The 26,398-nt window shown below is 37.1% G+C and overlaps 1 protein-coding gene across 1 annotated transcript; it reads right to left on the bottom strand.

Moving 5' to 3' along the window:
* Positions 1-1,545: 1,545 nt before the first annotated feature.
* LOC133532612 (cholesterol 7-desaturase nvd) lies at positions 1,546-18,530 on the bottom strand. Its single transcript, XM_061871363.1, has 9 exons — positions 18,008-18,530; positions 12,581-12,826; positions 8,920-9,103; positions 7,556-7,741; positions 6,770-6,942; positions 5,808-5,913; positions 5,342-5,463; positions 3,983-4,153; positions 1,546-2,742 (listed from the first exon to the last, which is right to left on the bottom strand). The coding sequence occupies exons 2-9, from the start codon at positions 12,818-12,820 to the stop codon at positions 2,578-2,580; spliced, it is 1,347 nt and encodes a 448-aa protein (XP_061727347.1). The 5' UTR covers positions 12,821-12,826; positions 18,008-18,530; the 3' UTR covers positions 1,546-2,577.
* Between the last annotated feature and the right edge of the window lie 7,868 nt (positions 18,531-26,398).

Below are 26,398 nucleotides of genomic sequence, written 5' to 3'. Positions count from 1 at the left end.
TGTACGATGCATTATGTCTAGGACTCGACTGGATTTCGCTATGGGATTTAGACATGCAAAGTCTAAATCCCGATTGCAAGTAAATTTGTTACTTTAATTATATAGGTACTGATTATGCAAATTTGCCTATTTGTTTAACTCGGGTGAAAGGTACCGTTTCATCCCTTGGTTAACAATCTACTATTCGACGACCGGTTTGGCCTAGTGGGTAGTGACCCTGCCTACGAAGCTGATGGTCCCGGGTTCAAATCCTGGTAAGGGTATGTATTTGTGTGATGAGCATGGATATTTGTTCCTGAGTCATGGGTGTTTTCTATGTATTTAAGTATTTATAGATATTTATATATTATATATATCGTTGTCTAAGTACCCTCAACACAAGCCTTATTGAGCTTACTGTGGGACTTAGTCAATTTGTGTAATAATGTCCTATAATATTTATTTATTTATTTACTATACTTTAAGCTCCAGTTTAGCTTATTGTGACGGAAGAGTAACTACGGAACCCTACACTGAGCATGGCCCGACATGCTCTTGACGGTTTTATTAAATTTTTCGGCCGCCTCTGCCGCCGCGCCAGCTTTAGCATATACTGAAAAAAATATGATCTATCGAGCACACAGTGATTTTCACTTTATACAATATTGATATTGTAAAAATGTTTGAAAAACAGTAAAATATAAAAACAGTATCGTTAACTGTTTGAGCATTTCTACTTGCTGACTTATCTATCATCTCAGTATTATTGGAATATATTATATTTATTAATTAAAACACACACATACCCTCATTTTATTTAATGTACATCTGTTGTGACCTGGGCCGTGACCCTTTTGCCCTGCTGCAACGCACACAGTATGTAGGTACCATAAAATCACCCAACTATAGTCCAATACTGCAACTATGGTCCAAAAGTTCAAAAGGAAATTAAGTATCTATACCAATGTTCCTTGTGGTTTACTCCTAGTTTTACCTTCCATTTATAAACATACTTTGCCTTAGAACTACAAAAATATAGTAAAATACACACCTGAACGAGAAAAAATGAGTTTATTTGTGGACCATAGTTGGGTGGTTTTACGGTAGATACTTTTATTTTATTTTATTGTTTATTAATTATTCCTATTTTGTTGTCTCAATTTTCTTTTGCGCCATTTTTATTTTGTTTCTGTAATAATTTGTGTTCTTTATGATGATTTAAACTTTATATTGTGTGTTTTTGCAGCTGCCAAATAAATGATTTATCTATCTATCTAACAATGAAATCAAGGTTTATAGGTTTTTCTTATTTCAACATTTTCAAAACAAAAAAAAAATATATATATAAAAAAAAAATTAGCGAAATATAAAGCTAGAGTATTATGCTGAAGTGATCGACATCAAAATCAAAGTGATTTGTTAAGATTTAGTTAGCGGAAAGCGTGTTCTCCTGAAATGGAATTTCATAGAAAAAAATACCGTTATTTCGCTAGGAACCCAAAGCTATAAATATGTTAGTTTTGTTACTTTTACCTGAAACTGGTAAAAAATATACGCAAAACACAATTATTATTTAAATAGTTTATTGATCGGCACACTTTCATTCATTATTTCAATAATATCATTAAATATAATAAATCTAAATAACGTCTAAACTACCCAATACCTTCAAGTTTCTATGTATAATACTATTTTGTACACATGTTATTATTAAAACCTATCGTAATGAAATATAAAATAAGTACTAGGTGAAGATACTGGTCTTAAGTCCAAAACTTAATACTTAATGAAAAAAAAAAACAAATGCATTATTAATACAATTTGATACAATATACAAATACACTGCTTCTCCTTCCTACAACTAGGTGGCGTTATTTTGCATTCAAAGGAGCTCTAAGAACCATAGAGAAATATAAGTAAAGAAATAGGGTTAACTCCTTACATCAGTTTTCTTACCAAAACGCGAGTTATTCCATGGTACGTCTAACGTTAAGTACCTAGTGGATTTTTTTTCGTTTTATATGGCTTTTTATTAATTTGCCAGTGTCATGTCGATTTATGTTAACAATAAACAAAAATTTCGGAACGCGAATTCTTACCAGGGGGCCTACCGCGAAAACCGAAATTCGCAAATTGCGGGATCTTTCTCTTTTACTCTCACTAAGACGTAATTAGAGTGACAGAGAAAAATGCCCGCAATTGACGAACTTCGATTTTCGCGGTTATAGCCCTGAGCTACAGTTGATTTATCAGTACCGCTACTTGATACCAGATGTCAAAAGTGTCGCCACTGACGAAAAATGTATTGCCAGAACAATTTACAACTTATATTACAAACAGAAGGAGTTTAAAATACAGTTCCGGTTAATCTGGTTAGGTATAACTAATATTAACTGAAAATAGTTGAGCATTACGAATTACGAAATAAGTCGCGTTTTGGTAAAAAAACTGATGTATGGAGTCAAAACTCTTTCTTTACTTATATTTCTCTATGCTTAGAGTACAGTAGCGTACTTAAAAGTAACATTGTTTTCGGCGTAGAACTGCACATAGAATTAGGTACAAAATACTTTTGCTATCCGCCACAAGATGGCGTAGTCACCAATCTAAGGGGTTCTGAGTAGCATCCTTGAAACTAATGCTATTTTCGCTATAGAACTGCGAGTACCACGCCCTGAAGGCGCGAATTGTCTTGTCCGTTCGTACGTACGCCGGTGAGCTCATGTAGCGTTTGTTGTTCCAGATCATCACGTCGCGCTCAAACTGGAAAACAATAAATAATATTAATTCGTTGATAAAATTAAGGGAAGGAAACGAAAATCGTGAGTAGTCCATTGCGTAGTCAGGTTTAAAGGGGAAATAGTTACTATTGGCAAAGAGAATTAAGAAGAAAAAGTGTGCTCACGCCATACAACGTCCTTGCCTTGCCTTGCCTTTTCAACTCAACAAAGAGGATATACTCGTAAATAACATAGCAAGTAACAAATAAATACATAAATATTATAGGACATTATTACACAAATTGACTAAGTCCCACAGTAAGCTCAATAAGGCTTGTGTTGAGGGTACTTAGACAACGATATATATAATATATATAGATATTTATAAATACTTAAATTCATAGAAAACACCCATGACTCAGGAACAAATATCCATGCTCACCACACGAATAAATGCCCTTACCAGGATTTGAACCCGGGACCATCAGCTTCGTAGGCAGGGTCACTACCCACTAGGCCAAACCGGTCGTCAAAACAACAAATAAATGACCTTTGGATTTTACACTATTTATTTACCTTAACGGTGACTAAAAATTGACCATGTGTGATGAATAAACCATTATCTATCTATCTATCTAAACTAGAACGCCATTTGACTTTGGTAACAAAATTTGACAAAAGATGGCGCTATAATCAATCATCACATCACATTTGACATCATAAATTCTAATTATTATTTCATTTTGACATGTAAACTTTTGACATTATAAATTCTAATTATTATTTCATTTTGACATGTAAACTTTAGACATCATAAATTCTAATTATTATTTCATTTTGACATGTAAACTTGTAAAGTTTTGACATTATAGATTCTAATTACTGGTTCATTTTGACATTATTGATTCTAATTATTACTTCATTTTGACGTAAAAAAGTAAATTGGATTAACTAGTTATTAGCTAACAGTTTGATGAATTTATGTGCGGAATTTGAATGACTAACTGACTGAGACTTAAAACTTGACGTCTGTATTTAATAATTTAATGTTTGTATTTGATAATATTTTAGGAAACACGACATTTATGTAACGTATTTTACTTTGACATGCATAAACTGTGTCAATACAAATAATTTTCACATGCCCTAGGGCCGAGCATATCAAGGGTCAACAATGTTAATGATATCTAATGTACCATATGTTCTTGTGAATAAACTTTCATTCATTCATTCATTCATTCATTCATTCATTCATTCACAAAAACCGTTAATTTGAAACTTACCATGTAGCTCTCTCCCCATATGAACCCAGCTACAATTGGAGCGTTATAAGCCGGCGAGAACATTCTATGTACCACGCGTTGTAGTAGAGGTCCTATAGGGGTCACTGACTGTGAGATCAGTAGGGGGCCGAAGCCGGTGTCTATGCGGAGGCGGACGTGACCGGGGCCCATCTGAAATTGATAACAAAATATAAAAATCATAGCTAGTTTCGAACTATCTACAATATAAATGTATACTACAATAAATAATAGGGAACCCGATACAAAATATATTTTAAGGTAGGTTACCAATGGTGTAATATATACGCATATAGTCCTCCTCTTCGTTTTCGATGACGGCGACCCTAAATAAACATTATGGACGTTGCCTAGCGTGAGCCCTAATGTGGCTGGCCAGGCCGAACTTGCTCTTAAATACTCTATTGCACGCGTGACAATAAAGTTGGCTAGCTGCGTTGAACGTGTACACGTAGGAGTAAGTGGGCTTAGGTCTCTCTTCCCGTAACTGGCGTTTTATATCTAAGCTAGTGAGGCGGTTATCTTCAAATGTTTTGACACCGTTATGGATGTTAGAACGCCAAAAAGACCTCCTTCCAGCAAGTCGACGGCGCAAGCGCTCAGATTCCGTTTGAGCACGTCCTTGTAGCGCAGTTGCTGACCACCGTGCTTCCGCATACCCACTGCCAACTCAGAGTAGAGAACAGCTTTAGGCAAGCGGTGGTCATCTATTCGAAGGACGTGCCCTCACCAACTGAGCTGTCGCTGCATTTGTAGGTCTCCATGCCATACATTCCGGAACAACGCAGGACATTAGAGTTGGGAACATGGTCCTGCCACTTGATCCTGAGTATAGACCGCAGACACCTCAGGTGGTAAGTGTCCAGCTTCTTTATGTCTGTTTTGTAGAGGCAGGCAAGGTGTCTGCTCCATGTAAAAGGACAGGAATGATTAGCGCCCTGTAGACGCAAATTTTTGTCTCGAGTTTGAGATCAAGATAAAGATGCAGATAACGAAATCCATATAAATCGTTGGGTGGACGACATTCGGAAGATTGTGGGTCACTTCTGGATGAGATTGGCTCACGACCGGGATAAGTGGCGTACTGGAGAGGCCTATGCTCAGCAGTGGGCGATAAAAGGCTGATGTGATGATGATATAAATCGAACATGGCAAAGGGTTGAGCATCCAAGCTATAGTTCGGCAAGCCATTTCCGTCAGTAGAATAAGGCGGCAAATTTGAAAAATGTAGGCGCGATTAGTCGATTTTTCATACAAAATTTGAATAACTATTGTGCCTTTTTCTACCTACTGACAAAATTGGTTTGCCAGACTATATATTTGAATACATAAGTTAGTTACCTGTGTAGCCACCACGTCCATGTGAAATAAACTGAGGTCCCCCATCTTGTAATGGTGTTCCAGCTTCATTGTGGCCACGTGACCTTCACCACGCGACCACTCCGCCGTCCATGAGTGCTGACCTGTAAATACATGGCATAATAAGATCCTCGTGTCATGGCAGAGCCACTAGGCTCTGGTGATATCTTGTGACGCCAGTGTATGATAAATTCATCATTAGTGGTGTGATGCGAGTAGATAGCATTCCCCGATTCCGCGCCGTGACATACTTATGGCTAGGCTTAGGGGCTACTTGTTACTACACTTTGAACGATTGCGATAGGTTTCATGACTGACTTCTGCACTGAAATGCACAAAAGAAAAAATAGCTTATCCCCAGGATATTCAGTTTTTCTCTGGCCATCTATAATAAAAAATAGTCATATCAGTACTATAAGAATAGGCACTCCAGTGTAGGTAACCTTACCTATAAAGTTGAGCAAGGAGGGGTACTTTTCCCCCAGGCTGGACAGCAGAGACGGGGAGTGCACCGCATTGAGATGTGCCACGTCAGCACCGTTCTCTGGGATATCCTGTAAATTATTTCGTTTTAAGGTATATCATATCTAGCTTTTTGGTGAAGGAAAACATCGTGAGGAAACCTGCACACATCTGCGAAGAAATTCAAAGTTGTATATGAAGTCCCCAATCCGCATTGGGCTAGCGTGGGGACTATAGCCCGAGCCCTCTTGCATATGAGAGGAGGCCTGTGCCCAGCAGTGGGACATATATAGGCTGAATTAATGATTTTTAAAATTTAAATACCACTACCTCTGCCGAGAGTCTAGACACAAAACTCGCGGCTCCCACAAATGCACACAAATCTGCGACGTGTGCTTTCACAACTCCAAATCCATCATGCTCATATCGCCGAAAATTTTCCATTGAACCAAGGTTTCCCTAGGGATACTGCCCATGTCCTGTTTTTTAGTTACGATCAGGGGAATGGAACCCATTAGGTAGGTAAGTACATAATGCACAATTTTTATCGATCTTTTCCAGTACATCAGAGTCAAAAGTATCAACTATACCATTCTGTAATAGCTTATTAACAAAAAGGGATGGTTCTATATGTAGAACAATTAAGACTGTAAAAGTTATACTTATGTACGTGAATTGTAGAGATTTGTAAAAGTTTCTTACCGGTCCCATATTGGGATACCCTGCTACAATAGGAGGGATTGAAATATTCTCGGGTCAGAGGGTTAGAGCCGGTTATCAGGTACTTTTGGCGCGTTGTTTCATCCGCTACTATTGATGCTGACTGTACATATTTTAGACCCTGAGTCTTCGTTCTCTGTAGAAGGAATGACTCAGGGTGATTGCCTGTGCAATATTTCAAATGACCTCTGATAGAGACAGTTTAAAGAACAATAAGTATACAATTACCATGCAATGCGATCCAACAACGAACTCATTTCGGCCTCTGTATCCCCACGAAGCCAGCTCTTCGGCGTCGCGTAACGTCCACAACGGGGGCCTGTTGTCGGCGTCGTGCCAGATCCACACCGCCCCGTCGGCCTCTACTGTAGGCCAGGTTCGGATAGAGACGCCTTTTGGAGCTGTGGACAAAAATAGGTGTTTTCAGCTATGGCGGTCTTCGTTTGCCGTTCCACTGAGCCAATTAACCAATAGCATTAATTGGTTGTAATTAAAATTTGTATTCATATCTGCGCGGAATTTAAGTGTGCGAGCAGATATTCATATTGGATAGGACGATCGAAAGACGCCGCTGGCTTCGCGGCGCTATTGGTCCGACCAAGCATTAAATCTTCGCTGGCGCTGGGAAGACGAGACGCCAATGTAGGGTGTCTCTAAGAATAGCTCTACTCCTTTCCCACAATGTACATCATCTTGAAGACAAATTAAGGATAAATAACAAACTACTTAAGGTTACTTATGTCATGATCATCCTGTCCCGGAACATTCACGCACGTGCCCTCAGCTTTGAACCTCTACTTGTGGAAGGGATACTCGATGTAGCTGCACTCCATTTTGCCCCTTATCCCAAAGTTTACCCCAAGGTGCAGGCAAAAAACGTCCGGGAAACTAATCAAACTTTTCTGACATTCAAAGTAAATATTTTTTCCTTTTTTACTGTCTTTTTTTTTCATTGTGATTGACATCTGAATATGCAATTTACAAATTTGTTGAGTATAAATTTCTCAAACTCACGATTATCTTGCCCCGGAACATTAACGCATATGCCCTCAGCGTTAAACCTCCACTTGTGGAAGGGACACTCGATGCAACTGCCCCCCACTTTGCCCCCGATACCCAGGTTTGCCCCGAGATGGGGGCAATAAGCGTCCACACATCGCGCCACGCCGTCCTCACCGCGGTACACGCAGAGGTTTTGTCCTGAGGGTTGAAAACAGTTTCATGGTAATAGTGCCAACTTTTTTATTCGAGCTAGTTATTCCGCCTGGTCCATTTCGTTGAATTGAACTTTGAGTACTTACACTCATTTGGATCGCTTTCTGCGGGGTAATTTTATTGAAAGTAGCTCAATAGATACAAATAAAAGCTTTTTATGCAAAGATTTAAACTTTTCATCCAGTTGGAGCAAAACGCTATAAAAACAGCAAAAGAGAACTCCAAATTATAACAGGGGTATTTACGGGCCATCACGGGGCCAATATGGGACACTTTGACAACACTGAGTGTTGAATGTGTGGCGAAGAGGGAGAGACAATAATACACCTAATGTGTGTATGTCACCCCCTTGACTTTGGAGCAGGCTATCTGGAACCAAAGGAATTCATTGCCCTTGAGCTCCAATATCCGACACATAGAAATGGTCTAAAAAAGCTCTTGAATAGGCAAATGCTAACCTTAAGGGGGCTATTGTACAAAAGATCCCGATGGTTTTAATTCTATCCGCAAGGGCTCTCGAAAATATAAGACAAGCTCAACAGATATCCTTACAAACAACAGATACTTTTAAGATAATCACCCAGAAGAAAGAGATGGCAATTCCAACGTTAACTAGGCCAAAGAAAATTAAGAAGACAATGAGTGCTCACTCCGTACAACGATTTTGTTACCAAAAATACTATTATTTTCGTAGTCATCATCTAGTGTCAAGTAGTGGAACTGTATTAAGAGTTCTCCGCTAAATATTAGCGGAAAATCGTTGAGCATTAGATTTTTTGTTTGCCGCGACATCTATTGTCGAGTAGCAGTACTAAGAGCTCCGCTACTTGACACTATAGATGTAGACTACGAAAATAATAGTATTTTGGTAACAAAACCGTTGTATGAAGTGAGCACTCTTGGTCTTCTTAATTCTCTTAGACAAGGTTTGTTTAGCGCCTTTAATAAAAGGTCCTCGAGTAGTGTCATAGTTTGTAACTTTATAAAATCCATAACGGCCCGGCCACGACATTGCGCGGCGGCGGCAGCGGCGAGCGGCGACCATAGGTTAGAGCGAGACACAGCGATCCGACCTTTCGTTCCCACCTATGGCCGCCGCTCGCTGCTGCCGCTGCCGCGTGAAGTCGTGGCCGGGCTGTAAGAGAATTTGTGAAAATACTTACCTAAGGCATCGACACTAGTGACATCCCCATTCTTCACATTTCTACTCTCTGCTACAGCGAACCACCCGTTAGGGTAGGGTGGAGGCAGTTTGACCCCCAGTTGACGGCCCTTCATCGCCCTTGCGATGCGGATCTCCCGATTTGCCCCCTTTGGTATATGCTCGTAACCGATGTCGGCTAGCTCCTGAAAAAGACATAAAAACAAGAAAAAAAGTAAATAAATAATCTAAAAACATTGAATTATTGAAAAAGCAAAGTTACTTAATCAATTATGAAAAATAATTTCTTAATAAATTTAACTATTTGAAAATATATTTAATATTTTACAAATCGAGTTAAAATAGTACATTACGATACAAGTGCGAAAAATAGGAAATTCGAAACGAGTGGCGATAAATTAAAACACGACCGAAGGGAGTGTTTTAAATCGACACGAGTTGCGAATTACCTATTCGCACATGTATCGTACAACGTTTTACAGTACATATGGCCCTTTAAATGTTCGACACAGTAACGTAATATGCTACTTCTCGCACTAGTGCTATAAAGTAGCCCCATATGTACTGTAAACCTTATTAAACTATATATACCTTTTATTTTTTATTTTTTCATTACACCAGCGCGTCAAGGCTAGGGAATGCAAACCGGTTTTAACCGAAACCGTAAAAACCCCAAAACCGGGTTTTTAGAATTTGAAAAAACCGGTTTCGGTTTTATTCGGTTTTTTATTTATTTACCTAAGTTGCCTGTTTTATTCATTATAAGGGTATAAATCAGTCCTAAACCGGTTGAATCGATATCAAATAATGTGGTGTTGTGTTAGTTTGATCATTTCAAAAATCAAAAAAAATCAAAATAGTTTATTAATACAGTGAAACTTATAATTAAAACAAGGTTAAGTAAACTTATTCCAGTTAAACACTGCTAAATGTTGTTTCAAGTTATAGAAATTGCCCGTGACACCTGCACTAGGCTATGCCTGTCTCGCAGGATGGCACTTTTCCTAGTTTGCCAGTTTTTATTGATTATAGGCGCTAAACAATTCACTGTAACGCTTCTCTAACTGTTCATTTGTAACGCTAAATGAATTTTTACGGTACAAAATACAAAAATACGAAAGATTTAAATAATTTAAAGTATTGGCAGTGGCAGGACATCCGTGCTGGTGTACGAATTGTATAGTAGTACTTTTTAATAAAAATGGGTATAAAGGCTTATTTATAATTTTATTATGCGATGCGCTGTAGAAAACTTCCACGTAATCAATTATATCAATGGCAGCTTTAGAGTCTTTTGTTGGTTCGGTGATAACGACTTACCGACAACCTTTTTTGTCTCTTTCGCTCTAATAGGAAAGGGTAGTTCAAACCCTAAAGAATGGAATTACTTGACTACCTGTGTTTGCCCAGTTTGAGCTAACACCATCAGTTTCTAATATACTAGAAGACAGCGAAAAACTTAGAGCAAGATTTCGGATTGGGCCATTTGATTTAAAGACAAATAACATTAAATTATAAATTGATATTGTCATATGTTTAAGAAAAAATGACGTTTTGACGACCGGTTTGGCCTAGTCGGTAGTGACCCTGCCTATGAAGCTGATGGTCCCGGGTTCAAATCCTGGTAAGGGCATTTATTCGTGTGATGAGCATGGATATTTGTTCCTGAGTCATGGGTGTTTTCTATGTATTTAAGTATTTATAAATATCTACATATTATATATATCGTGGTCTAAGTACCCTCAACACAAGCCTTATTGAGCTTACTGTGGGACTTAGTCAATCTGTGTAATAATGTCCTATAATATTTATTTATTTATTTATTATTCGTTACGCTCTTGGTTCAATTTAGAGATCTATCGCTTGCCTGGGTATCAATGTTAGCACGAGGGGATAAACAACAACTTTGCTCCCTTGTAAAGCAAATAACCATGTTGTGCTATCTACTTACACTACCGATAATGTGAATACTCGTAATGGCATCAAAATTATTGGCTCAAGCTGGGAAATATAAACCCTACTTGAAAGTATTTATTTATTTAAACTTTATTTCACAGTAAAAATAAATATAACTGGTGGGCTTAATGCCTTAAACCATTCTCTACCAGTCAACCATAAGGCAAAGCAAACATTCTAGAACGTGGGTGCACTAAGAAAAATATTTAAGAAAATATACATCGTGTTTTTTTATCAGACTCCGGTAACTTCGGGGTACGGTTAAGTACTTACATTTAAGGAAACTACATGGCATAGCCCAATTTTCGTTTTTTTTTTTAATTTTGTAACACGGGCAATAAGTAGGTATAGGTTTGAGAATGATTCATAGAAATATAAATATAAGGAAAGATTATACTGACATTCTGATTTATATAGATTACTTTAACGTTACACGTGTATTTACTAATCTTAAGCCTTTTTATGAGTTATTGTAGATTTTCTTTTATATCCTATAAATATCTTCTGTAATAAATGTCCATATCTATCTGTAATATATTTTTATCTACGCACATGTATATAAATTGTAAACTCTCAAAGTATGATTCCTTAAAAAACCGCAAATTACGACCAGTATAAAGATAAACTGTGAAAATATTATTGCCGAATAATAACGTCAGATTTAATTTTAACATAATATTACATTCAAATTTTTAACTACGCTTGTGTACTACGTGTACTAAAGTCAAAAATCGCAAATTTCTTCACTGTACTAGACCGAACTATTCCCTAATGATTCTGCTCTTAAAATGTTAAATAAAATATAAAACTTCTTTAAAAAAACGTCGCACAAACCGTTCCGTTATATTATTATTTGTTCCTCTCGGTGTGCTACTGTACTAAATGTCCTAAAAGACCGAACTAGTACATTGGTGAGCTTTTACTATTTATCAGTCGATATGACGTTTTATTCAAAATGGCGTAACATGCAGTTCCTGAACACATTATAGAGAGCTTATAATATGTGTGTAAATAAAGTAGAGTATGTACCTCTTGTGTGATGTTATTATGAAATTATGATACTCGCATCAAAACCACACGCGTATTTTAATGTATCAGTCACATAAACTACTACTTCAAAACTGCTGTCAGTTGACTCCTATTTTTTGTAGCGGGTACGGGCACGACAAACTCGGCGACTTAAGGGTTATTTTAAGAACTGCGTATCTATATATGGGCCGATTTTAATTTTCACCGGATTTCGATAAATATTGGCGGATAGATAATTGAGTTCTGTACTTATGATGTACAGCTATACTGTTCGCTAAGCACCTTTGCGTACAAACTTCTATGCGAGTTGGGGCGGGTTACCTTTTCTCTGGCTGACTGAATATTTTTTCGAGCTACGAAAACGTATAGTAATATGGTAACATTTTGGAAAATATATTAAAATTTTACGAGACAAGTGTTGATTTCGTATTTATTGGCAAGAATTAGGAGCTATTCAAACCAGTCAAGTTTTATCCAAATAAGTATGTAAAAAAACACACACACACACATAATAAATATAGCCGGTCAAACAACTTTGTCAGTAGAAAAGGCGCGAAATTGAAATTTTCTACGGGACGATAACCCTTCGCCCTAAATTTTTATCAATTTGCTGCTTATTTCTACTGACAGCTTGCCAGACTATAAATATCACAGTCAAAAAAAAAAACAATACTCACTTTGATATACAGCACTGGACTCCAATAAGATTTATAAATAGCATAAACTACTAAAACTAATATCACAGTTATCATGATATTAAACCTAAAAGTATAAAATAACTCTATGGCTGTTCGCACCAGCGCCCAAGCCATCTTTGGATAAAAAAGTAAAACGTCATTTTCAATTTGACAGCTTTCGTCCATGGCGTTACTCCAAGCCATTGCTGTGTTGGCTAAATGACCTTTTGGTATGGCCATAGAGACCTGAAACAAGAAAAAAAATAGTCTTGCAAACTTTGTCAGTAAAGAGTCTCGCCCTTCGCCCTACTATAGTTTGGCATTTCCATGTACCCTACGAACGTGTAGATGTAACAAGCGTTTATACAAGCTGCAACAAAAATAGTTGGGATCGGTGCCCGTTGTATGGCGGTGGTCACGTGGGGCGGGCACAGATGGGAATGATATGTATGTAGCGCCACGTAGCGCCTATTCCCATCTGTGCCCATCTGTGGACAGGAAGGTTGATTAAGAAGAAGTACCTAGAAGAAATATTTTTACGTGAAAAATCTTTGGGCTTTTATGGAGGGTTGGCCTGCCCCATTGAAAAACAATAATGGTACCTACGTGTAAGCAAGTTAAATGTTTATAAAATACTAATAATAATTATAAATCAGCCTATATGTACGTCCCATTGCTGGGCACAGGCCTCCTCTCATGCGCGAGAGGGCTCGGGCTATAGTCCCCACGCTAGCCCAATGCGGAAAAGGGGTGGTGGCCGAGTGGATATGACGTCCGACTTTCAATATCCACTCGGCTACCACCGCAACTACCCACTACTTTAATATAAAAGCGGGCGCGGCGGCGGAAAGCGGCGAAATTTTGAAACTTAATAAATATAAGCCTCGGTAGTGAGTACCATTTGGCGTTGAAACTCTAGGTCCATGGGGTCCCAGCGCGCACAAGTTTTTTGCAGAAATCGCGAAGCATCTGGTTGACGTAATTTTTTTTTGCGATTTCGGGATTGATCCCATAGTAAAAGTTGCTCAGTTTGACCTATATATTCAGCCCGTAAATTATTGCTGGTAGCTAAATAAACACCCTGTATAGAACACACACTGTGGGGTCCCCATATTCCTACTCTTTCAAATAGACTGAGTTTTGCAGTTTTTGCAGTAAGCAAGATCCGTCAGTTAACTGATGTCAAAACAGCTCGATTAGTATATTTTAGTTACTTCCATAGCATTATGTCATATGGTATTTTACTGTGGGGTGGTGCTTCAGAGATAAATGCCATTTTTGTTCTGCAGAAGAGGGTTATTCGAGCAATATATAAAATGAACCATAGAGACCAACTTAGAGATAAATTTAAGGAAATTGACATCAGGAATGACACAGTGCACTATCAATTCTTTTATGAGAATATTCTGTAAGTACATAGAAATATTGCCGATTTTAAGAAAAATTGTGACATTAATAATATTAATACTAGGAATAAACAAAGGCTCGCAGTGCCCTTCACTCTCCATAAAATAAAAAAATCATTCATGGGTAATTGTGTAAGATTTTATTATAAACTTCCAAACCATATTACTGAATTATCAATTAATAAATTTAAGAATCATGTAAAGCTTATTATACCACACACGACTACATGAATGATAAAACGTGGGATTAATTGTGATTCGAAATGATTAATTATTTCCTATATTTTAATAATGATGATGAAATGGATATTCCAATGTATGTACTTCCTTTGTTGTTTTTTTTTTATTTTATTTGTATGACATTTAGAATTTATTCTAGAAACATTCTAGACTTGTACTTTTTATACAATTGTTTTTTTGTTTGCCGATAATTTGTTAATTTTTTAGTATTCAATTTAATCTATGAATTATATTCATTAGTATTATATATGGAATAATATTCAAATAAATAAATTTTTCTGATAATTAGCAATACTGTCTTACTATTCATAAGAGCTTGTTGCTAGGCCTACATGAATAAAGTATATTTGAACTTGAACTGAACTATATCCATTAGGTATATTTTTAGTGTAAAATAAAATGTCATGCTTAGACGGAAAATTTCTATATCTGGTTAAATTTATTGCCCGTATTGGATTTACACACTGCATAGATAACGGTGTCGTTGCCGCGATGGTGCTACCTCCGCAGTATCAGTCAATACTTATCCTTGATAAAGTGAAGGACGTTCGCCGCCGTATTACTACCGCGATGAGTAATAAATAATAATAATAAATAAATAATATAGGACATTATTACACAAATTGACTAAGTCCCACAGTAAGCTCAATAAGGCTCGTGTTGAGGGTACTTAGACAACGATATATATAATATATAAATATTTATAAATACTTAAATACATAGAAAACACCCATGACTCAGAAACAAATATCCATGCTCATCACACGAATAAATGCCCCTACCAGGATTAGATTGAACCCGGGACCATCGGCTTCATAGGCAGGGTCACTACCCACAAGGCCAGACCGGTCGTCAAACATTTTACACATACAGCGTATGTATGGTAATTTTGGGACACTGTTTTTTCATAATATAAGGATGAAAATGCCTTAAGTTTTTGGCAAAAATTTAATTTTTGGTATTAGCTTATCGCTGACTGCATAGATTTATAATTAGCCTAGATGCCTAGTCTGTACATCCCTAGTGAAGCCATTTCGAGTATGACATTATGTCGCCCTCGTGTCATCGTATCCGAACGGCCCTCGCAGTACTCAAGGTCGAGTTGGTTTGTGTACACCTCCCGGTTATAAATTAAAAAATACAAGAAAGATGGTTGTTTGTGCGGTGAATGGGTGTCACAACACATCAGTGAATAAAAACAAACCGCCTGATATAACATTTCACGCGTAAATATCCAGTTTAATGTGATATTTTTACGTAATTGTAAATACAAAAATCCAAATTTTCGTCAGCCGCCATTACTTATAAATGTTGCCAGGTGACATGAATCTTTTTTCCTCGAAATGAGGCATGACCATTACATTAATAAAATAAAATTAATATGCTTACTTTACGTTCCTTGTATGACTATAGAAAATATTCTTTTTTAGTTTTTCATTCTTTTATTTCAAATTATGTTTTGTCTTTTATAAAATTACAGTTTAAATTCATATTTTTATTATGTGTGATATTCGTTTTAGATTTCCGACTGATCCGCTTCTGTCTGCGAGATGGACGGAAAACATTAGATTAAATTGGAACGATGCAATATGGAAACCGACTAAACATAGTCGAATATGCTCTCGCCATTTTGATGAGCAAGAAAAGTAAATTGTATTTGTGGAACACAGTTGTTACAGTTAAGGTCTGTAAAAACGAAACGCAACTGTCACTGTCGCACTTATATGGAAGACTGATAGAGAGACGAGAGACACAAAGCGTTTCGTTGTCGAAGCAATAGCGATTGCAACCTTGGCTAGGCCGGCAGGTACAATTACTAGTACTGACGATAAATAGTTATTTGTTTTACAAGAGGGAAAGTTGTTGTTTAACCGCTCGTGCTAATTAGCAATATTATCGAGCTAAGTAGATAAAGATCCCAAAATTTCTAAAAATGGATTCTTGAGCGTTGCGAGGGTTTCAAGTTACGAGAGTTAAACAAATTTTGCCCCAAGTGAAACACAAAACTTTTCATCACACCAACCCGAAGAAAATATTAAATGTAAGATATCAAATAAAATCAAACCAAATTGAATCCAAATGATCGTCATTAAATATTTATCATTTAAAATCATTATTCCAAAGTCAATTCTACCAGCTATTATCTGTGCACATTTGTAAAATAAAAAAATAAACGTTTTTTATTTAAACATTATTTCACTAAGTTCAGAAATGCAAAGTCCTTAAAAGAAACCTTGAAAGCTTTTGCTATAAATTTAATATCTACATACACACTCCCAAATGATTGATAGCCAAGTATAAGGATGTGGTTAAAATCAATCTACTTTAAGGAGAATAAATGAACTCTGGCAACCCGTTTTTGTATATATGTGTGTGTCGCTGAGCGTAAGACACGAGCGTCGCACGCACACATCGATCGTGTTTCGGCTTCACTTTTGGCAGATTAGCCTTATGAGGACTAACTGTCTATGTGTGATAGGTCAGTGGCTGACTGTACCTTTCTGTCCACAGACAACTAATACTCATCGAAACAATTCTAAAAACCCCAAACACAATTAGGTTGCGTTGTTTTATCACAGAGTTCCTGTGGCTACCTCCTGTCTCCATCATTAGATCAGCTCAATGGTACCATAATATTGCAATGTCAGCCGACTTACATATGTATGCAAATTTTCAGCTTCATTGGAAACCGGGAAGGGGGTCAAATTTAACTTGCAGACAACGGGACAGGTGAAACTAAATAAAAGCTTGTAAAAAAGGTCATATAAATAGCAAAAAAAGATACGCTCATCAAGGAAATTTACAGATACAGTGACGAAAACAACAACACCGCAACGTAATGCAGCTGCAGTTGAAATTCTAATGCCATCTTAAGAAACATTAATTAACACGCTTTTATTAGGTCGACCTGTGTATGTAACCTGTGTGTGTGTATGTAATTGAATCAAAGGTAACTAATTTAACCATCTTCCAAGGATCGTAGCGTCATGAAAATTGGCAGCTGCATATAGTTCTGATGACGATACAATAATATGGTACTGTCTAACTGATCTGATGGTGGAGCCGGAAGATATGAATTGAAACATCATGATGGAACATCGTATCATAGCTGTGTTTGGATTTGTTAGAAAAGTCTTGTAATGAACTTTGACCACGATTAGGTTTCAAAGTCCGATGATGAAGCCGGAAGATAGGCACTGGCATTCCATGATGGAATATCGTATCATAAGCGTGTATATCTAGTGTTTTTTAAACTATTAATTTATTTTCATGTCATGATTCATGTCACATTACAATAATATCATTCTTTAGGTTTATAAAATCTTGCAAAACTATCAAATTAAAGCTTATTATTTGACGAATTTATAAAGCAATATATTTGTTTTAATTATTTCATCTTGATGCCTACAATCCTCTCACCCAATGGTTGACTGGTAGAGAATGGACTAAGTCCACTATTTGTAGTAAAATATTTCATATCATGCAATAAACTTTATCTAAATAAATAATTTAAATAATATGGATTTCCGCAATGTAACGACGAATTATTAATTATTTCAAAAATCTTTTTTCCGCTTTGCGTGGTCTGCCACTGCCACAAGTGTGTGGCAGTGGCAGACCACGCAAAGCGTATTTTTATTTTTTAAGGTCGTATTTTTTATTATTTATCTAATCTATTTGACTAGACCAATTAAAAATTTTACTCAAATAAATTATAGATAACGAGTTCAAAATGATTAATGTCTTTAATTTTAACCTCCAGTGCACAAAATAAACTCACCGAACGATCAATCTGCCGCCATTTTTCTTTTTTTCTCTAATCGTACTAAGGCAAGCGAGCGTTCAGCTACTCGAACAATACTGGCCGAATACAAAATGATAACCGCCTATATATATGTTAAAGTCCATCTGAGCTGTTTTGTATTTAAAACTATAAAAAGGAATTCTTATTTTCAACCTACTTCCTAAACCCAAAAGGTTGAATTTAGAAAATCAAGGAGAATAAATTAAATCGATTATGCGTATGATATGTGTGATGTATTCAGTTTTTTTCTGGATTGGCGGGAAGGAAAGATCGCATGTTTTGAAATGAGTTGGAGTTTATTTTTGAATTTTTTTTTGAGTTCTTGTGATAATAAAAATAACTTTCACTGGTAAAGGATGAAAGTTATCGCCTTAATAACATCCCTCAGTTAATTTTGGTAGCTGCCTACAACCAATGAGAGTTAGCGATTTGATTAAAAATGAATATGGCACAAAGGTATTTTCAACCGACAATTTGCCGCCTTTTTCTACTGACAAAGCTGTTAATTAGGGTTCCGTACACAAAGGGTAAAAACGGGGCCCTATTACTAAGACTCCACTCCACTGTCCGTCTGTCACCAGGCATCTCATGAACCGTGATAGCTACTATAGCTAGACAGTTGAAATTTTCACTAATGATGTATTTTTGTTGCTGCTACAACAACAAATACTAAAAACAGAATACAATAAATATTTAAGCAGGGCTCCCACACAAACGTGATTTCTTTGCCGTTTTTGCGTAATGGTACGGAACTCTTCGCACGCGACTTGACTCGCACTTGGCCGGTTTTACTATGTATCCTTACACTATTCGCCAACATACAGTCCTCAGTTTGGCGAAAAAATATGCACACCTACCACTAAAGTATAATCTTGAAAAAAAAAAGCGGTATACATTTTTTTAAGTAAATGAGAGTTTTGTTAGTTTAGACGGATCGTTATCTTTTATATGGGGGCTTGGCCGTGCCCCCGCCAAGACGAGACAAAGGGCAAAAGGCAGTGCATATTATTGTATTGTCATAGAAGATACCTTTTTCTGAAATCTGTTTGACACGACTTTCAATAGGTAAATACAATACAATACAAATCCTCTTTATTGCACAACCTCAGAATAAATGTACATGGAAACACATATAATACATGAAGATAGAGGTAAACTACAGGCGGCCTTATCGCTACAGAGCGATCTCTTCCAGACAACCTTTAAGAGAAATGACTCTGAATTTAACTAATTTTACTCTGTATCTTTAGGTATTTAAATAAAAATAAACAAAATCTACCCTCAAATGGCTCCTTAAGCCAGTTGAGGGTAGATGAAAACATTACATGATCAAATAATGTAGGTTAAAGTCAGGTCGTTCAGTCACAGATCCAGATGGTTTTGTATTTGGTTGGTTAACCAATAAATGTTATAACTACCTGAAAATTTACAAATTGTTTGTCTACTTTTATTTCAATATCTAAAGATACGGAGTATAGGAGTTGCATAAAAACTAAATTAAAAATTAATAAAATTTAAGTCTACAACAGTAACACTATACATATACATACACACTACTAATACCTACACATATACAATCTATATAATTCTTGCTAAAAGTGATAACCAGTAAATATCATTTATTGATCGTTTTTATTATTTTCCGTCATGCGTGAGCATGCAGTTATACACTAAATATAGTGTGCACCGATTACACTGAACGGTTCTAATACAATAGGACAAAGTAAGTAGTTAGATTAGACGTCTCGATAACGCACACTAAGTTAAGTATTTTTTTTTTTCTTGGCATTCGTTTCCATGGTTACGGTCGCCTGGGTCACTCTAAAATCCTGATTATATATAATATATATATAATTTTCTCTTAAATGTTCCATGATTGGTGGTTCCATTAAGTTTAAGTTTCTTATGTTATTAACGGCACCAATCATGGAACATTTATATATATATATTTTTTAAGTTTAAGTTTCTTATGTTATTAACGGCACCAATCATGGAACATTTATATATATATTTTTTTTAAGTTTAAGTTTCTTATGTTATTAACGGCACCAATCATGGAACATTTATATATATATTTTTTTTAAGTTTAAGTTTCTTATGTTATTAACGGCACCAATCATATAACATTTAAGAGAAAAGGGTGTAGCAGGATAGCCTAGGAAAAATTGCCCCCAGCGATATTGGGCCGAAACTGTAATCAAACGATGCCTTTTGGGGAGGTTATACTCTGCACAAAGTTTCATCCCTCTGTTACCCCCTGGGGGTGAAAAACGCCCGATTAACCCCAAAACTGTTTTAATTATTTTTTCCTAAACTATGAAAGTGACGAATTTCAAATTTTATACAAATATTAATTAGACTAAAAGCTATGTGCTAAAAAAATATTAACCCCCTAACCATTTAAATTCTTGTAAAAAAAAACAAAAATAAAAAAAGAATCACCCTGTATATCAAGTTTGGCTCATGGCGAACACACCATTTTTTTTTCAAAAATGAATCAGTTTATATTCCACATTATACAAAAGTTTCATGGACCTACTCCAGAAGGAACATTGCGAAATTAATATGTATTGGCTCTTTGGTGCGTACTATTCATTGAACTCCCACTAAGAGCCTTGCATTATTATAAACAATGGTTTGCGATCGGACCGCTGCTCGTGCCCGATTTGAAAAAGGTGGGGATAAAGAAGTATGAATCAAACTCATTTGTATTTATAAAACATTTTTTTCAATTGTTTTGGCTTCGGGACCAAGACGTTGCGTTGCGTATTTGGGTATGGAGTTCCTGAGGGTACAGTCAGCATCAAAAGTAGCGGATCAAACAAGGTTTCAAAAATATCTACCGTTCTGAAACAGCTTACCAAAATGTGGTGGTTATATATGTAGAACACTTAAGATGGTAAAAGATATACTTTTGAATGTAAATTTTAGAGATTTATCTATATTTGGAAAAGTTATTCGGGTTATCAGATACTTTTGGCGCGTTGTTTCATCCGCTACTATTGATGCTGACTGTACCATTATTGGACACGTAGAATTTATGATATGTAGCGTGAGCAACATAGGAATAGGATAAATTCTACGCAAGAATGGAAGAATTTCATACATTTCGATATAATTTAAGCGCTTGTTGTAAATATTATAATGGCAAATTAAATAATTCCATTTCATATCCATATCAGTAACTGATGGCGAATTATAATTTCCTGGTCATCACTCGGGTAAATATCATTGTGGTAAATAGTCTAACCGCTTATTATGAACTTAATACCGCAGCCTATCATAAAGAGGAGATGAAATTTCCTAGTTGAATTGATAATGTTTTATTATTGATCTCAGACTCAGCGGAAGAATCGGCAGCGCGTGCTTTGCATTGGGACGAGTAACTAGTCTGGTGTCGGATGAGGTCGCGCGCTCGTGTTATTTTGCCACGGTGCACTCACTGATCCAGTACGGTGCGGAGCTATGGGGACGCTGTGCCGAGTGGGAAAGGATATTCCGTCTCCAGAAGCGCGCGGTTAGGATAATCGCGCGGGTCCCGAACAACACCCCTGCACGATCCTATTTAAAAAAACTGAGGATACTGACTTTACCAGCAACAGTCATCTTGCAGGTGGCTGTGTATGTGAGGTCAAACCTAACAGCTTATATAATGCATAGCATGGTACATAAGTACAACACACGTAACGCCCACAAGCTCGTCGGCGTGGACTGTAAAATGGCCAAGTCCGCCAAGTTCACCGACATCATGGGGCCCGCCGTGTACAACAACCTGCCCGACAGCATCACCAGCGCCCAGAGCTTGGGCAGTTTTAAATGCCGCCTCAAACGCTGGCTTGTTGAGCACCCGTTTTATGATTATGATGAATACCTAAATGTTCACAAAAAGGATGTCAAGTAATTCTTATTTTTATATTATTAGAAAGAATGTGATATTATATGTATCTTTTTGTTTATTTGTTAACGGCATATTTAAATATGTTCCATTTTTTATAACGTGTAAATTAACTTTATGAATAAATGACTTATGACTTATTGTACGTTTACTGATAGTGATAATATGGTCTTTTACCAGAAATATTTTTTTTATGCGAAATACACGTAAATAACAACCGCGATATAAGCTATTCACAAAATAACTTATCTACTTATTAAAAATCCGTGATTTAAATTTTACGTGTATCGATTTTTCGACGAAATGAATTGTCGATGATTAAAAATATTTAAAACGTTGTCTTTGAAATAATATTCGATTAAATGTCTGTCGTCAATTCAAGGATAAACCCGAAAAATGGTTGTTGGAGACCCTTATGAGTTTTAAACGACCTATCCAACGATACCCATACTATTGGGTTACAGCGAAAATTGGGTTAAATAAAAAAAACATTTGGTATGGGAGTTACCCTAAACCATTTTTTTCTTTTAGTCTGTATTTTACCGTTCTGTCGCCATGCATGATTTATGTATCCATGCCACATTGCAGCTTTCTAGCACTAACGATCACGGAACAAAGCCGCGGACGGACAGACTGACAGACAGCGAAACTATAAGGAACAAAACGCCTATGCGTGCATTAACTGTAGGGGGCAGCACAGATGCCCCCTGATTATTGTCGCGAAGTGTAAATGTCAAGTTTAAGCTTCCAATGTAGCCCACAAGATGGCAGAACCTACAAAGTACAAGAAAACGTACGGAAACTGAAGGGCAGCACTTGCTTTGACGTGAATGTCAGTGTACAGTTTGTTTCCGATTAGGCTACAAGATGGCAGACCCTCCAACGCGTACGGCCCGGCCCCTATAGGATATTATGGATGCTTATCAATTTCAAGTAAATAACAACTTAATATTGCCCAACGCTGCCATGGGTACGGTACGGGAACTTACACATCGATGCATAAACAGACACAATCAATCAAACAAACAGTTATTCAGCAAATAGGCCACAGAGGCACCTTCACAAGTCTAATTTTTACATGCAATAAAAATAACTAAATACAATTACAAATATGGATTCAATGAAATATTAGATACTTTATTAGAGAAGTATACAGTCTCTAAATGTACACAAATAAACTATGATAAATAAAATACAACCAACGAATAAAATTCTTTGGAATGTTTAAGTTTCTAAGGGTCAGAGATAAAATACATATGATTAAAAAATACGATTATTAAATTATCCTTCGATGTTGTTGCGAATGCAACTTATTATTGTATAAAAATCAATGCAGTAGCTAAACGCAGCCGTCAGGCTCGGCTAGTATTCGGAGGCTTTTTAAAAGCACCAATAGGAGCGCTCCACATATTCTGTATCGCGGCCAATTAGAAGCATCTAAATATAAACTACTTTTTTGTACTGATCATATATTGCAAATCACTCTTTCATCATCCTCCATACTATCAACACCCACTTTTCTACATTGAACCGTTTTGGCAAGAACCCTTCTAAACCAGTACCTTTTGGAAGATTATACTTCACTTTATTATCAATCGAAGTTTTATTTGAGTCGTCGACATCCTGACCTGCACGGCGGCTACAGATGTAAAGGGTCTTCAAGACATGAATTCTTATATAGATAACACATTGTGTAAATTTATATAACAAACGATTTTTTATGGCATGTCCGCCGTGACTCTAGTCTAGACCAAAAACCCAGCTTGATTAATGTATTGTTTTCGAGTTTTTGCGAAAACAAAGTTTTCATTGGGCATTCAAAACAAGATGGAGTCGCGCGGGCGTATGACGCAGGTCCGGCATGCATATTGTATCCAGGACGATGCATGATTCAGGCGTTCGGATGCTTACGCACGGAATCCATTAATATAATCTAGTATCTCCTGGTATCCTCCTACGATGGCCCAGCGCTGGACGAGCGAGATATTAGCCATGCGATGGTTATAGCTCCTCTACACGATGGCTTAGCGCTGGCGAGATGGCCATGTGATGGTTGAGAGCACGCACTATGGAATGAGCCACGTGGCCGTGGCCATCTCATCGCCATCTCGCCGCGCCATAAGCCATCCGACACCACACGCTGGCCCATCTTAATGGGCCAGTATAATGGCCCATCGTGTAGAGGAGCCATAGGGGTTTTACCTCCAAACACCGAACTGCGCTCCAGGGCTATAACGGCGGGCATTTTTCTCTGTCACTCTAATTACGTTTTAGGGAGAGTAAATGAGAAAGATCCCCGCAATTTCGGTTTTTGCGGTAGGGCCCCTGGTATCGTATATGTGGGTTGGATGTGGGTCCGCTAAGCTCAACTGGGATTGGGCGGGACACGTCTGCTGTATGCACCCAGATTGCTGGGCAAATTCGCTACCGACTAGACACCGCAGGATAACCGCAGGGTAAAAAAGAGATGGCGGGATGACCTCGACACATTTTGCAGCGACTGGCGGGAGATGCACGAAACCATGAAAGGAAACATTCATTTTAGAATGGCAAATTTCGGTTCCTATGTAAGAATATGAGAAATTACCAAAATCTTACCATGTTCAGTCAAGGTATTACATATCGATACGGACAAAGTCCCAAAAATATGTATACACGACCTTATTGCCTATATGCTAAGGTAGTGTGTAGATATTTTTGTCACTTTGTCCGTATCGATATTTAATACCTTGACTGTACTGTACAATCTTGAAAGGCTTCCGATGGCACGTCAGTATGAACTGTAGCGGCGTTATTAAAGCGCCGTAATAGATCGTGTCATTCACGAAGACGCGTGTCTTAACCCGTAATGTCATGTTATTAAATGTTAGATTTGACAGATCTGCGCGTCATCGTGGAAGACACGAACTATTAATTTTGGCAGTTTCCGACCGTACCTGTGGTTGGTTACCAAATGGTGCACCTAGCGATGTGCCGTTCCCGAGAATAGAGAAATCTCTCGGAAACGTTCTCGGAAATTTCTTGGAAACGTTCTCTGAGAGTTTTACCCTTTCGTCGCAAAAGCCATGGGCGCCGGCAGCGGGGTGCAAGGGGGTACACTTGCATCTGCACCATTAATAGAGTTGGACCAATAGAAGTCTGCAATGATTTTGATAGCATAATTCGGAACTATATAACACCAAAAAAAACTGACTGCATCGATTCTTCTATTCCATTTATTATGCACCTCCCTGAAAGTAATCCTGGCGGCGCCCATGGCAAAAGCGATGAATTCTTTTGTTTAATCGCTTAGTGTAGGAGGTAACACAAATACCATGGAAGTTTAAAAGCAAATACTTGGCACCATTCATAGCAATATAAAAAAATAATACTTATTGATAAAAGACCTGAAAAACAACACACAATTTCCCATACCACTTATTTGAGACAAAATGTATAAACTTAAAAAAGTATACGTCTTTCAATAAAAAAAAATTAAGATTGTTCATAATCATAACTTATTTATAAATGCTAATAAAAGAACGTTCTCGAGAAAGTTGGAGATTTTCCAGAAACTTTCGGAAAGAAATTCTCAGAAACAAGAACGTTCATCAATTATTTTTTCAGAAGCAGAAACGTGTGCGAACGACGCTATTACGCTTAGAATAAATTTAAAATTGGAAAAGTGGCCTCTGGATCAATATTCCAGCTTTCTAAGAACTCATCCACTGGTTATGGTAGGGACCAAGGTCAAGGTGAACTTGTGCCGGTGGAAGTTTGGTTGCCAACCGCTGTCATATATGTGTAGTGGTCAAACGTCGTGGGTTCAAACCTCTGCTGGTGCTGTATAGACCAGAAAATATCGTTCTCAAGAAAAATGCAAATATGTTTTCAACAATAACAACAATAATTCATTATTGGTACAAGCTTTTATCGCTGACTGTACTTTTCTTTCCACAGGCTACTAATACTCATCGATCGCGTGTGATCATATATTACTGGTCAGTCAAGGTTTTCACAAGTCAGTTCAAAAATATATCATGTGGTATGTATAGTATCCGAACGCGGAAAATTCGAATAAATCCGTTATAATTTGAAAACAGTGTCAAAAGTTGTTTGTGTGGTTAGTTATGCATGGAAAAGACAGTTAGACTGACATGAATTATTGAACTCGAACACTTCCAGTACGGGTGTGTTCCAAATTGGATCATTTTTTGATTTCATACTTATGTTAGGATTTTGTATGGGTATGATAAGAATCATTCCGAATTTGTAGAATTTAATTTTGATTTTTTTAGTACGATTTTTTTGCTCTATTACTGCACAACCAAGGTTTGGATCCCACGTTTTTTATCCACTACACATGAAAGATTAAAAAAATCGGCCAAGTGAGAGTCGGACCCGCACAGGAAGGGTTCCGTACCATTATCTAAAAAAACGGTCACCCATCCAAGTACTGACCCCGCCCGACGTTGCTTAACTTGGGTGATTGG

The sequence above is a fragment of the Cydia pomonella genome, chromosome 27 (genome assembly GCF_033807575.1).
Source record: "Cydia pomonella isolate Wapato2018A chromosome 27, ilCydPomo1, whole genome shotgun sequence".
NCBI lineage: Eukaryota > Metazoa > Arthropoda > Insecta > Lepidoptera > Tortricidae > Cydia > Cydia pomonella.
Note: the sequence above shows the minus strand (reverse complement) of the source record. Positions and strands in the feature narration are given on the sequence as shown.